Below are 12,382 nucleotides of genomic sequence, written 5' to 3' on the forward strand. Positions count from 1 at the left end.
ATTCGTCATCCAGAGTGATGAATTGTTATTCCTCACCCTAGCCAGATGGTGCGCTACCGCAAACCAACCAGCCTCCCGTAATCACTTACACGAGACGTAAGATTACCTCCCCACTAGCTAGCTAACGTATTACCTCTCCACTAGCTAACGTAGAAACAGTGCATGAGTTGTAAGATTACCTCACCAGTCCCCACCACTCTAGCCAACTTAAGATTACAGAGGCAATTTTGCAAAACTTGAACGTACAGGAATTCCAATGTTTTGTTTTTTGAGATTGCCAATGTTTTCTAATTTGCTGATAATTACATGTAATAAATGGCATAAACAGTACCACCATAGTTTCTTTCCCATGCATCATAGTCATGGACTAATGTAGTGGTAATGCGTAGATTCCTTCCTATATATTATTACAAAACAGTTGTAGTCATAGAAGAACTGCATGCTTGCTTGATAAATTCAGTGTAATACTCGCTTTGTACCACAATACTTCCTCCGTCTCAAAATAAGTGACTCAAGTTTGTACTAAATTTAGGACGGAGGGAGTACTTGTTGCTGGGGAACTTGTATTGGTTTTCCTCAACGACAAGTATTTCGGTATAAAGGTAACGGCTTTGCCATTTCTCCACTAAGAGACATATACAACTTGCTCTTTTAAGAAAGATCCAGAACTAAAACAATGCCACTGGTTGCAAAGAAAGGGAAGAGCATATAACAAAGGAACAATAAGTATAGTCATTGACTGAGAGCATCCACTATATCAGATGACGCTTATAGGTGTACTTATATAATTATACCTACCAGGTTTAATAGTATATCAAGGGAACTTGCAAAAATGTCCCCACGGGACCACATGGTTCAGAATTTGTCAATCAGATAATTTACAGGCATCAAGCACAGCCTTCATTACTTCCGAGACTACTTTTGATCTGTTGGACGACGAATGAAAGGCAAAATGGTGTTGCATAACAAAACATCATATGAAACCAGCGCCTTGCACTCACTGTCTTTTTGAGACGACTGCCACCACCAATTCCTAAAAGCACAAGATAAATTTAAATAAATCTGGAGCCCATAAACTGTCTTTGTAAACGACGGGCTATCAATAGCAGACTGGATAATCATTTAATGGACAAGCACACAAATAATCACTAAAATTGTAAATCACCTGAGGAATACACATCTTACAAGTAATTAATCATATTTTAAAGGGTAGCTCTGGGAGACATGTAAATAGGTTAAAGATGAACAAGATCAATGCCTTACGGCAATAATAATCTGAAGCAAAAAATATGACATGGACCTTCCCTATGGGATTAATTGTTATGCTGTAAACATAAGTCATGTTTTTTATGTTTGTTTACAGAATGTGCCAAAAGAGGTGCTACATATTCAAGCTCCAATATAGAGTAGGAACCCGCAAATCTGATTGCTTATATTAATAATAAATGCCACAAAGCAGGATTCTCGAAAAACTACGGTCAGGGACTATTTTCAAAACTAACTAGCGAATGAAATTTTGAGCTTGCACCTTCCTTTATCCCAGATTTCTCCTAAAGTGTATCACTGCTGTTGCAGCAATTCCCACTCAGGCATTAACACAAACACCCCGCATGGAAGAAATACCAAGTGCCGAGACAGAAAGAATGAGATCCGAAGGTATGCCAAAATACATGCTAAGTCTGCAAGCTAAAACAGATAGAATTTTTGTTTCAGTAAATGTGCCAAATTTTATGTACTATTATATTTTGGTAGCAACAATGAGCATGATAAGAAATGAAAAATTGAGAATTCATCACATGATGGATTAGAAATTATTCCTTGGCAACACACAGAAGGTGAGCCAATTTTTTTGCATATCAATTTTGTACTTTCATTAGTATTTATTGAAGTACATAGTACTTGTATACAGAGCATACAAGATAAAATATCCATTCACCTATTTAGTCAATAAGTGCAAGATCAACTAGGATGGAGTAAAAAAATAAAAAAAATGGTTAATACATGACTGCTGGTAAATAGAAACGAACAGTCAAACCATGGTTACGGCTATGATGAACTAGCATAGAATATATGGCATGTAAACCCAGGAAAGTACATAAAAGTACATAAACGAGTGTGCATACCATGAGAACAAGTTATAGACTCCAATTGCAACAGTTGGCATCTGCTTGGAAATGTAGTTCCCCTTGCTTCTCCTTCTCGTGGCGATACCTTCAAAAATAATATATGAGACAGTCAACTGAAATCAAAATAAACAACTAGGCATCTGATTAAACAAGTAGGATTTTAGTATCAATTTCATAATTCTTGAAGAAGAAAAGGCAGCATTGATAGAAATTGCATAGAAAAGAGCAATTGCAAATAAAGCAAGCCCGTAGTATGTATGGACGACTAGCAGGCCTTTCTGCGATGAAAAACAGTACTAGACCACAAAACTTGAAACAAAAATCTGTAGCACAACCAACTAAAAAAAAGATCGCTGGACTCAGGCTCAACATCACCCCATGCGTCAAGCACATGAAGACAAAGAGAACTACCTCCCTCACACACAATGATGAGAAAAAGCTAGTAGGAAAAAGATGAATGGGTGAATGAACCTCGAACCGTTTGTCATGAGTATGTGTTGTAAAAACGCATGGGCAGCCTACTTTGTAAGCAAACAAGACCAGCATTATAAGAATATAATTAATGCGTACTATTCTTGTTGCCTGCAATATGAAGCCTCCACTTGTTATTTTCATAATACCATCACATAAACAAGATTTTGATTGATCCAACCAAGAACAGAAACTTGAGCTCCTGCAACTGAATCTACCTACATCAGATCATTCACATTGAGTTTAAGTCCATCACAGAATCATAGAATCTACCCCAGTATTAACCCACCGTAACAAAAATTGGACTGGTTCAGACAATTCAATGAAAGAAAGAAAAAATTGACGCAATTGGGGATACTCACAATCGAGACTGCTTACAGTCACAAAGATGGGTCACAATTCTCTATGTATTTTAAAAACAGGGTCACATGTTGAGGAAATTGGACCGAAATCAAAATCTCTCTAACCTTGGGAGGCATATGAAGTTCAGGTAACTTGGATCTGGAGATAGGGGATCTCGTTGCAGGTGGCTGGTGGTACTCACGTACGAGTGGCAATCATCAAGTACTAGCAGCCTGCTGGTGGAGAGTGATGTGGGGGGAGCGATGGCCCTACTCGATTCCTGCTGGAGCCGAGGTTGCAGGTGTGCGAGCCGTTCCTCTCCCTCCGCCCGCCGTGTAGCCTACCGTTGACCAGGCCATCAAGTGTTGCACGCCGCCAAGGCCACCCACCACGCCGCGAATCCTCCCGCAGCCGAATCAACTCGCCGTGAAACCGCCGCGATGTTGATCGGAGCAGCCGCTCGCATCCAGCCATGGGGAGAGAGAAGGTTCTCCGAGGAAGATCGGGGCGAGAGCTGTGGGATGTGGGAATTAGGAACGAACCGTCGGTGTAATTTTATTTTTGACTGAAAATAAAAATTATGTTGGACACGCACGGAAGTGTGTACGTGGCTTGCCTTTCGGCAGGGGGAGGAGTAAACTCCAGTGGGGTCCGATCGGGGTGAAGAATTACTAATTCTTCGCCCTGGCCCCCAAATAGACTTTCTATACACACACACACACACATACACATATGCATATATAAAAAATGTATTATCAAAATAATAAAGTTTGCTAAGAAAGAATTAAACCCTTTAAAAAGAAAGAAAATGAAAAAGAAAAACCTTTCAAAACATGCACACAACTTTGCACTGAAATTACACTTTCTGAAATATGCAAAGAATAAGCATATAATGTTTTTTGGAACTAAAAAATGGGAACATTTTTTGAATACACTAACTTTTGTGAACATTTTTCTGAAAATCCAAACATTTCCTTAATTTTGGGATATTTTTTGAAAATGTGAGCAATTTGAATAACGAGGACATTTGAAAAAATACAGGAAATATATTTTGAAAGGAAAAGAAACTAAAAAAAGGAAAAAAACCCAGCAAATAACCATGAAGAAAACCAATATCAAAACAGGGAAAAAGACCCAAGAAGAAACAGTCTGGAATGTTTCGAGAACCGGTAGAAACCGGACAAAAAACCTGCCTAAAAACCATATCCCTGTACAACATATATGTGTGATGTAAAATGGGCCGGCACAATGAATCGCTAGCGTCCCGTGCCTTCCCGGCGGCGATGTCAGCTGCTTCCTCCTCAAGATCCACCGCCTCCGCTGCGCTGCGGCCTCAGCCACCTTCCTTGGCTTCAGGCATCCCTCCCTCGGCGCCGCCTGCCGCAACCGCCCGGTGCCCTCCCCCCTGCTTCACGCGCGACCTCTATCTCTATGGGCCGTGCCGTGACGCTGGACTTGGACGGAGAGGTCAAGGCCCTGACGCGTTGGGCGAGTGATTGGCTCGCCAAGCTACATTACGAATTTGCAAGGTATAGCCCTCTTCCTATGTGACACTAGTTCTGTTTATTTAGTTAATTTTTTCTCCAAAAAGTACTTCGGAGTTGGAGCAGTACTTACTACTCCTCAGTCTCATAATATAATATAATATAAGAGTGTTTTTGACATTAGTTATATTATGAGACAGAGAGAGTAGTTATCAGTCATTTTCATTGAACTAATTAGAAGAAGTGTAGCAATTCAGTTCTACACACCGTGTGTTTTTGACCATCAGACATTCGAACCCAAATTGAGGGGCCATTTTTAGTGGATTCCCTGCAGGGATGAAGACACCAACGGGCCACCGTATGCTACTCCGGTCATATAGCTTTCAGGCCTGAATTCTGAAATGGCGCTACTCGGAAAATCATGAAAGGCCACTCATGGATGGTGATGGCCTGATGGGGGAGGAAAGAACCAAAGGAGAAGGAAAGGCCACGTACTACCCTATCCCTTGTTTTGACTCATTGACCTGCTGTATGCAGAGCACTGCGCGCCTCTCATTTCGCTTGCGGTGCAATACTGATCCAGTTCCATTCTCCCTCTGCCGTCGTTACCTTACATCCAACTTCCTTGTCTGCGCGACGAGCAGAGGAGGAGGAGTGGCAAGCTCCCGCGTCCCGTTTCGCCGTTTCATCCGTGTAAGCTTCTTCACCTCCCTTTGCTGCCTTCACTCCTTTAGCTTCCCCGTCAGATTTTTATGGATTGATTTGTCTTCATAAGCATGCCGGTGTAGTCTGCATATTTCTATCCACACAAAAGAAGAAACAAGAAAGCATGTCGGAATATATACTTTGATTAATTGGTTCACACAAAATAAGAAACATGAGTGGTTAAAATAATTGAATTTTATTACTCAGTTCTTTTCATACCCAAAAAGAATGAGTGGTGAAAATAATCTTTATAGTTTGCTGTTGTTTATCATCATCCGTCATTTACTTGTTCACATGTTCGCCCAATGTCATTTCCCTAAATCAGTGCCTTTTATCCATCCATATGGTTTCCTTTTTTCCTCTGGAATTATCTTGTTGATTTTTTTTATCAAACTGAAACGAATGGCTCATGTCTGCGATTGGAGTCTACTCTACATGTTTAGTTCTTCCTAATTTCACACTATTTCCTGTGTTTACACCAGATCCAGGTTTCTGCATGCACAAAACAAAAAGGGGAAACATTAGCAACAACAAAAACCTGCAATCCCATGGAGGAGGTGGTTCTGGCTGGCTTGCGACTGGCGGTATCACCAATCTTGAAGGAGCTCATCACTAAAGCTTCAACATACCTTGGCGTTGACTTGACGCATGAGCTCCATCAACTGGAGACCACCATCATGCCGCAGTTCGAGTTGATGATTCAAGCTGCTAACAAGCGCAACCAGAGGGCCATGCTGGACAGATGGATCCAGGAGCTCAAAGATGCCTTGTACAAGGCTGAGGACATGTTGGATGACCACGAGTACAACTTTCTCAACCGCAAAGCAAAGGGCAAGAAGGGTTCCTCCACCAGCACTGATTTGAAGCCTCGGCATGCTATGTCGAGCGTGCTGTCCAATCTGCGCCCGGAGAACAGAAAGCTGCTCAGTCAACTGAATGAACCGAAGGACATCCTGGCGAAAGCCAAGGACTTTTGTGAACCGCTCTCCTTAGTACTCCCTCCATTCCATAATGTAGTGCTTCCTCTATCCACGTGCTTCAACTTTGACCGTAAATTTAACTACCAAGACCGATTGCGGCGGAAGCAAAAATTATATCAGTGAATTCGTATTCGAAAGAAGTTTTCAATTATATAATTTTTTCTCCCGCCGTAGTTGGTCTCGTTGGTTAAATTTATGGTCAAAGTTGGACCTCGGGAAGCGCGGGCGCACTATATTTTGGAACGGAGGGAGTAGCTATTAACAGTGTTGAGGGCCCCTCTGTACCAATATCCAGGGTTCCTCGGGTTACATCAATACCACCTCCAAAAGTGATTGGTCGTGACAAGGACCGTGATCACTTAATACATCTCCTTACCCAGTCGAGTGCCGCTGAGGCTAGTTCTGCCATGTACTCAGGTTTGGCCATTGTTGGAGCTGGAGGCATGGGAAAATCAACCTTGGCACAATATGTTTACAATGACAAGAGGGTAGAAGAATATTTTGATGTCAGGACGTGGGTCTGCATCTCTCGCAAACTTGATGTCCGTCGTCATACACAGGAAATTTTCGAGTCTGCAACCAAGGGGGAATGCCCACGTCTAGACAACCTTGACACTCTCCAGGGAAAACTAAGAGATAAGCTGCAAGAGTCAGGGGAGTTCCTGCTGGTTATGGATGATATTTGGTTTGATGATTCCAACAATCAGACAGAGTGGGACCAACTGCTAGCTCCTCTAGTTTCTCGGCAGTCTGGAAGCAAAGTTTTGGTAACCTCACGACGGGATACATTTCCGGCTGCTCTTCGTTGCAGTGAAGTAGTATTTCGTTTGGAAAACATGGAAGATAGTCAGTTCCTAGCACTGTTCAAATACCATGCCTTCTGAACCAGAAGTCAGAGATCCACAGTTGCGTGAAAAACAAGAAGAGATTGCAGAGAAAATCATTAAAAGGCTTGGTAAATCTCCTTTGGCTGCAAATGTTGTGGGTTCCCAGTTGAATGGAAAAACAAATATCAGTGCATGGAAAGATGCTCTAACTATACAGATCGACAACTTATGTGAGCCCAGGAGAGCTCTGCTATGGAGTTATGAGAAGTTAGATCCAGGTCTACAGAGGTTCTTTCATTGCAGCTTATTTTCGAAAGGTCACAAGTATGACATCGAGGAGTTGGTTTTTTTAGATCATCAGGGGAGTTTGCCCCCCGTTCCATTAATAAAATGAAACCCATAACAGAAGTCTCAGACGGTTTTTCGCGCATGCTGCAATGCATGTTCAGAGAAAGAAAATGAACAGAAAAGGAAAAAGGAAAATGGCCTACAGCCAAGTACAATGCTTTTTATGATCCCTCAAAGTGGAACATCTATGGTGAGCGAAGAAAGAACTAAGCAACGTAGCCTTCCAGCGTCTCAGCGGGGAGCGGGTCACTCTCAACAGCCAGCATCTTCTTGTCTTCAGCAGCAAGCATCAGGCGAACCTCCTTGATCTGTTCCAGGATTCCCCCCTTCATCTTCTTGAAAGGTTGCGTTGGGGAGCCCGGCCAGTCCAATGGCGAGGCAGGGCTTGAGGTTGCTTGAGTTGATTTCTTCTCTGGAGCCTCATTTGATTTTGAATTGTCTGGGCTCCTGAAGCCGCATTTACGTGGCCCCAAAGCCAGCTTGGGGAGGAAATGTGGTGGCGAGACACCTCCAGTGTCCACCAGACCCATTTTCACCCCATATCCAGTTGCAAGGGGGCTTTGAGGATGCAGGATATCCAGTGCAGTATTCTCTGCATTTTCTCCTGCGAATCCTTTGAGTATAGAACCATCCATCTCTTGAGTGTCCTCCAGACCAGCCACCAGATCTGTTTAATACCAGACCAAATAGCATTATCAAAAACATGATTATTCCTAACTTTCCAAAGGCACCACAGTACATAGGCGCAAAAGGCATTTAGTACTTCATGTTTTTTATTTGCAGGCCAAAATTTGGCAATAGAGAGATAGCTAGACCCTAAATCAATAGAGAGAAAGGAGGAGACCTCAGTCCAGATGTTTTTTGCTACCACACAGCCAAAAAACAAGTGATCTACTGTTTCCTGGTCAGAGCAGAATAGGCATCTCAGAGTTTTGTCAATCCCCCTTTTAAGCAAATTGTCTTTAGTCATCAGTTTGTTATGGGCCAGTAGCCAGAGAAAGACCCGAACTCTGGGTGGCACTACAATAGACCAAACTAAAGGAATAAAGACAGGTTTAACCCCCCTAAAATTAATGATGGCATACAATGAGCTGGAAGAGTAAACCCCCCCTGGATTCATATTGCCAGATCATAGCATCTTCCTCTCCAGTGAGGGTAGTCTCTTTTATAATTTGTTCAAGGCAGTACCACTCTTCCATCATAGCAGGGGTAAAGACCCTTCTAAATGTAAGTTTATAATGTCCCCATCCCAAACATCAGAAACCGCAACACACTGTTGATGACAGATAGCATAAAGTGGCCAGAACTGGACAGAAAGGGGAGAGGTGCCAAACCATATATCCTCCCAGAATCTGGTTTTTCTCCCATTCCCTACTACCCATCTATAGCCAAATTTTAGAGCTTTAACAACCCACATAACTCCTTGCTAGAACTTGGAGGAAGCCTGTGGTCTACAAGCAAAGATATTAGGTGAGTTTCTAAGATATTTGTTGTCTATGATCTTTTTCCAGAGCTTTCCTTCATCTTGAGCATACCTCTTGACCCAACTACCTAACAGACATAGATTGAGGTCTTTAATATTGGGGACCCCATGTCCTCCATGCTCTTTTTTCATACAGACCAGATGCTAATTGGCTAGATGGAGTTTCCTATTCCCCTCAAAGTCACTCCATAAACAATGAGCAAGCTGATTATTAATTAAATCTAGAGCCCATCTGGGAAACTTAAAGAAGGACGGTAGGTAAACAGGGATACTAGCCAAACAAGCCTTGATCAGAGTTAGTCTAGCCGAGTAGGAAAGCAGTTTTCCCCTCCAACCAGCCATCCTCTTCAGAATTTTATCAACAAGGGGTTGAATATCTTTCCTTCTCAGTTTGTCATAATGTAATGGAATTCCTAGGTATTTTATTGGAAACATACCTACAGTACATCCAAAAATATTAACAAAAGGGGTTAGACTGTCCCCCTCCACACCTAAAGGAATGAGCTCACTCTTAGCATAGTTTATTCTCATCCCTGAAACTTTTTCAAAGCAGGTGATGATCATTTTTAAGTTGGTTGCTTTAGATTCATCCTCATCCATGAAGAGGATGGTATCATCTGCATACTGCAAACAGACCACTCCTCCAGGGACGAGGTCAGAGCATAGACCCCTAATTAGATCATGAGATGTAGCTTTGATGAGCATCCTAGTTAAAACATCTACTACAATGTTAAAAAGAAGGGGGGGGGGATAGGGTCCCCTTGCCTTAGCCCTTTGTTGGTAATGAAGAAGTCACTTTCCACTCCATTCACCTTGACCCCTACAGAGCCCATGTGTGTGATTTGGTGAATCCATTTGATCCAAACAGGACCAAAGTTTCTTCTATGGAGGATCTCCAACAAGAAATCTAGATTGACCTTATCAAAGGCCTTCTCATAGTCTACTTTAAGCACTAGCCCTGAGTTGTCTGAATGAAAAGTGGAGTGCAACACCTCATGTGCAGTCACTACACTTTCTAGGATATATCTCCCTTTAATAAAAGCTGACTGATTACTAGAGGTGAGAAAGTTCATAACCACAGCAAGCCTATTGGTCAGAACTTTTGTAAAGACTTTAAATATACAATTCAGTAAGCTAATAGGCCTAAATTTCCTCATATTGGTGGCATCCTCTTCTTTAGGTATGAGGGAAATCATGGCAAAATTTAATCTATAAATATCTAGGGTGCCTGCATGGAAATCATCAAATAGAGCCATAACATCCTGCTTGATGGTCTCCCAAAACTCTTGCAAAAAGAGGAAAGACAGGCCATCTGGACCAGGTGCTCCTTCAGAGTATGAACCAAAGATGGCCTCCTTTACTTCTTTTTCAGTGAATGGGGCTTGAAGTGCCTCATTCTTGTCTTCAGAGATTTTTTCCTCAGAAGAGAAAAAATCCTGATTCAGACTAAATCCTTCTCTATCTTCTTTTTTGAAAAGATCTTTGTAAAAATCAGAGGCTATTTTTAACATGAGGGATTTGTCGATTCATGCAAGATGATCAAGAGCATGGAAGATATTGGAAGGGATTACTTCTATGAGATGGTCTCTGTTTCATTCCTTCAGCGAGAGGGATATACCCATGTCATGCATGATCTCCTTCATGATTTGGCACAGTCACTCTTGAAACAAGACTGCTTCAGATTGGAAGGTGATAGGGTGACGGAAATACCATGCACCGTTCGGCATCTCTCTATTCGCGTTGAGAGTATGAAACACCATAAGCAAAGTATCTGCAGGTTACATCATTTACGCACTGTTATCTGCATTGACCCACTAACGGATGATGTAAGTGATGTTTTTAATCAGATACTGCAGAGACTGAAGAAGTTGCATGTACTATATTTGTCGTTCTACAACAAAAGCAAGTTGCCAGAATCTATTGGTGAGCTGAAGCACCTTCGATATCTGAACGTTATGAGAAGTTCGGTTTCTGAGCTGCCGAGATCATTGTGTACTCTTTATCACCTGCAATTTCTTCAGTTCAGTGATAAAGTCCATAGTTTGCCTGAGATGCTCTGCAACTTACGTAATCTACGTCATCTTGGGATGTACGTTGATATGATGGGCTCAATATACAAATCAACTCGGCAGCATCTCCCGCAAATTCCTAACATAGGCAAGCTAACCTCACTCCAAAACCTTGAGGATTTTTATTTGAAGAAGCAGAAGGGCTATGAGTTGCGACAGCCGGGGAACATGAACGAGCTTGGTGGCAGTTTAAGTGTCAAAAATCTCAATATTGTCACTGGGAAGGATGAAGCCTCAGAGGCGAAGCTACATCAGAAAAGTCATCTCGAAAGCTTGCATTTTGCCTGGTGTGGCAGGAATGATGTTAGTGCAGAGGATTGTTTACATTTGGAGGTTTTAGAAGGTCCGAAGCCACCGCCTCAACTTCTGGCCCTTGCAATCCAAGGTTATAGAGCAGCGAAATATCCAAATTGGTTGTTTGAGGATTCGTATTTTCTGAATTTGGAATCCTTTTCGCTTGCTGATTGCAGTATGTTAGAAGGCCTACCATCCAACATCGAGCTCTTTAGGAACTGCTGTTTACTTGTCCTCAAGAATGTCCTAAACCTGAAGATATTGCCTTGTCTTCCAGCAGGGATTAAAAAGTTAGAAATAAAAAAATGTCCACTGCTTATCTTTATTTCCAACTATGAGCTGGAACAACATGATCAAAGTGAGAACATCACGAGGACAGACCACATGCAATTGCTTCTGTATGGGAGGTGTCTCAAGAAGTAACGATTTGGAAGGTACTGTCCTGGGAACATTCATCACTGAAGCAGTTGATCCCATGGACGGGCGATGGTACGCCGTTACATCTTCAAACCATTGGGAGTGCTCTTGGAACATGGCCAGGTGAAATGTTAAGTATAAAAGAGGATATCATCAAGGCATGGGTATGTTGCCACGAGCAGAGGATAAGACTAATATATGGAGGGAGAGCAGGGCTGCCGCTGGTTGCACCATCAGGACTTTGTGAACTTTGTCTTCATGCAATATTACAGATGGAGCATTAGCTGTTTGCCTTGATGGCCTCACTTCACTGAAAAGGCTGTGTTTATCAAAGGTTATGACTTTAACTACACTTCCATCATAAGAGGTCCTCCAACAATCGACAAAGCTTTGTAACATGAGAATCAAAGAATGCTGGTGTCTCCGATCATTAGGGGGCATACGAGCTGCTACCTCTCTTGAGCACCTTACGTTGGCTTCCTGTCCTTCTTTGGAGTTGGCAAGAGGAGCAGAAATCATGCCCTTATCCCTTCAGTATCTCTATATACACGGGGATGTGTGCTAGCAGCGGACTTCTTCTGTGGTGACTGGCCACAGTTGAGAAGTATCCTCATATGGGGTTGTAGAAGCACTGCAACCCTGTCGTTTGGTAGTTTAACCTCCCTCGAATTATTATCACTTTCATCTCTGCCAGATTTGTGCATTCTTAAAGGATTGCCTTCCCTGCAACTTCATCATCTAGTTTTACAAAATGTTCCCGATCTCACCACCGAGTGCATCTCACAATTTCGAGTCCAGGAATCACTCAACATTAGCAGCTCCGCGATGCCCAACCG

At 42.4% G+C, this 12,382-nt stretch overlaps 1 protein-coding gene and 1 pseudogene across 1 annotated transcript; both read left to right on the forward strand.

The window, feature by feature from the left end:
• Positions 1 to 4,818: 4,818 nt before the first annotated feature.
• Positions 4,819 to 9,979, forward strand: LOC119357107 (annotated as a pseudogene).
• Positions 9,980 to 10,188: 209 nt separating this feature from the next.
• LOC119357108 (putative disease resistance protein At3g14460) lies at positions 10,189 to 12,376 on the forward strand. The gene has a single exon (XM_037624095.1). The coding sequence runs from the start codon at positions 10,302 to 10,304 to the stop codon at positions 11,550 to 11,552; it is 1,251 nt and encodes a 416-aa protein (XP_037479992.1). The 5' UTR covers positions 10,189 to 10,301; the 3' UTR covers positions 11,553 to 12,376.
• Positions 12,377 to 12,382: the final 6 nt, after the last annotated feature.

This window comes from Triticum dicoccoides, chromosome 2A (genome assembly GCF_002162155.2).
Source record: "Triticum dicoccoides isolate Atlit2015 ecotype Zavitan chromosome 2A, WEW_v2.0, whole genome shotgun sequence".
Lineage (NCBI taxonomy): Eukaryota > Viridiplantae > Streptophyta > Magnoliopsida > Poales > Poaceae > Triticum > Triticum dicoccoides.

Bases quoted from the DNA above. Each gene is read 5' to 3' on its own strand.
- LOC119357108 (XM_037624095.1), top strand. From the start codon at position 10,302: ATGATCAAGAGCATGGAAGATATTGGAAGGGATTACTTCTATGAGATG.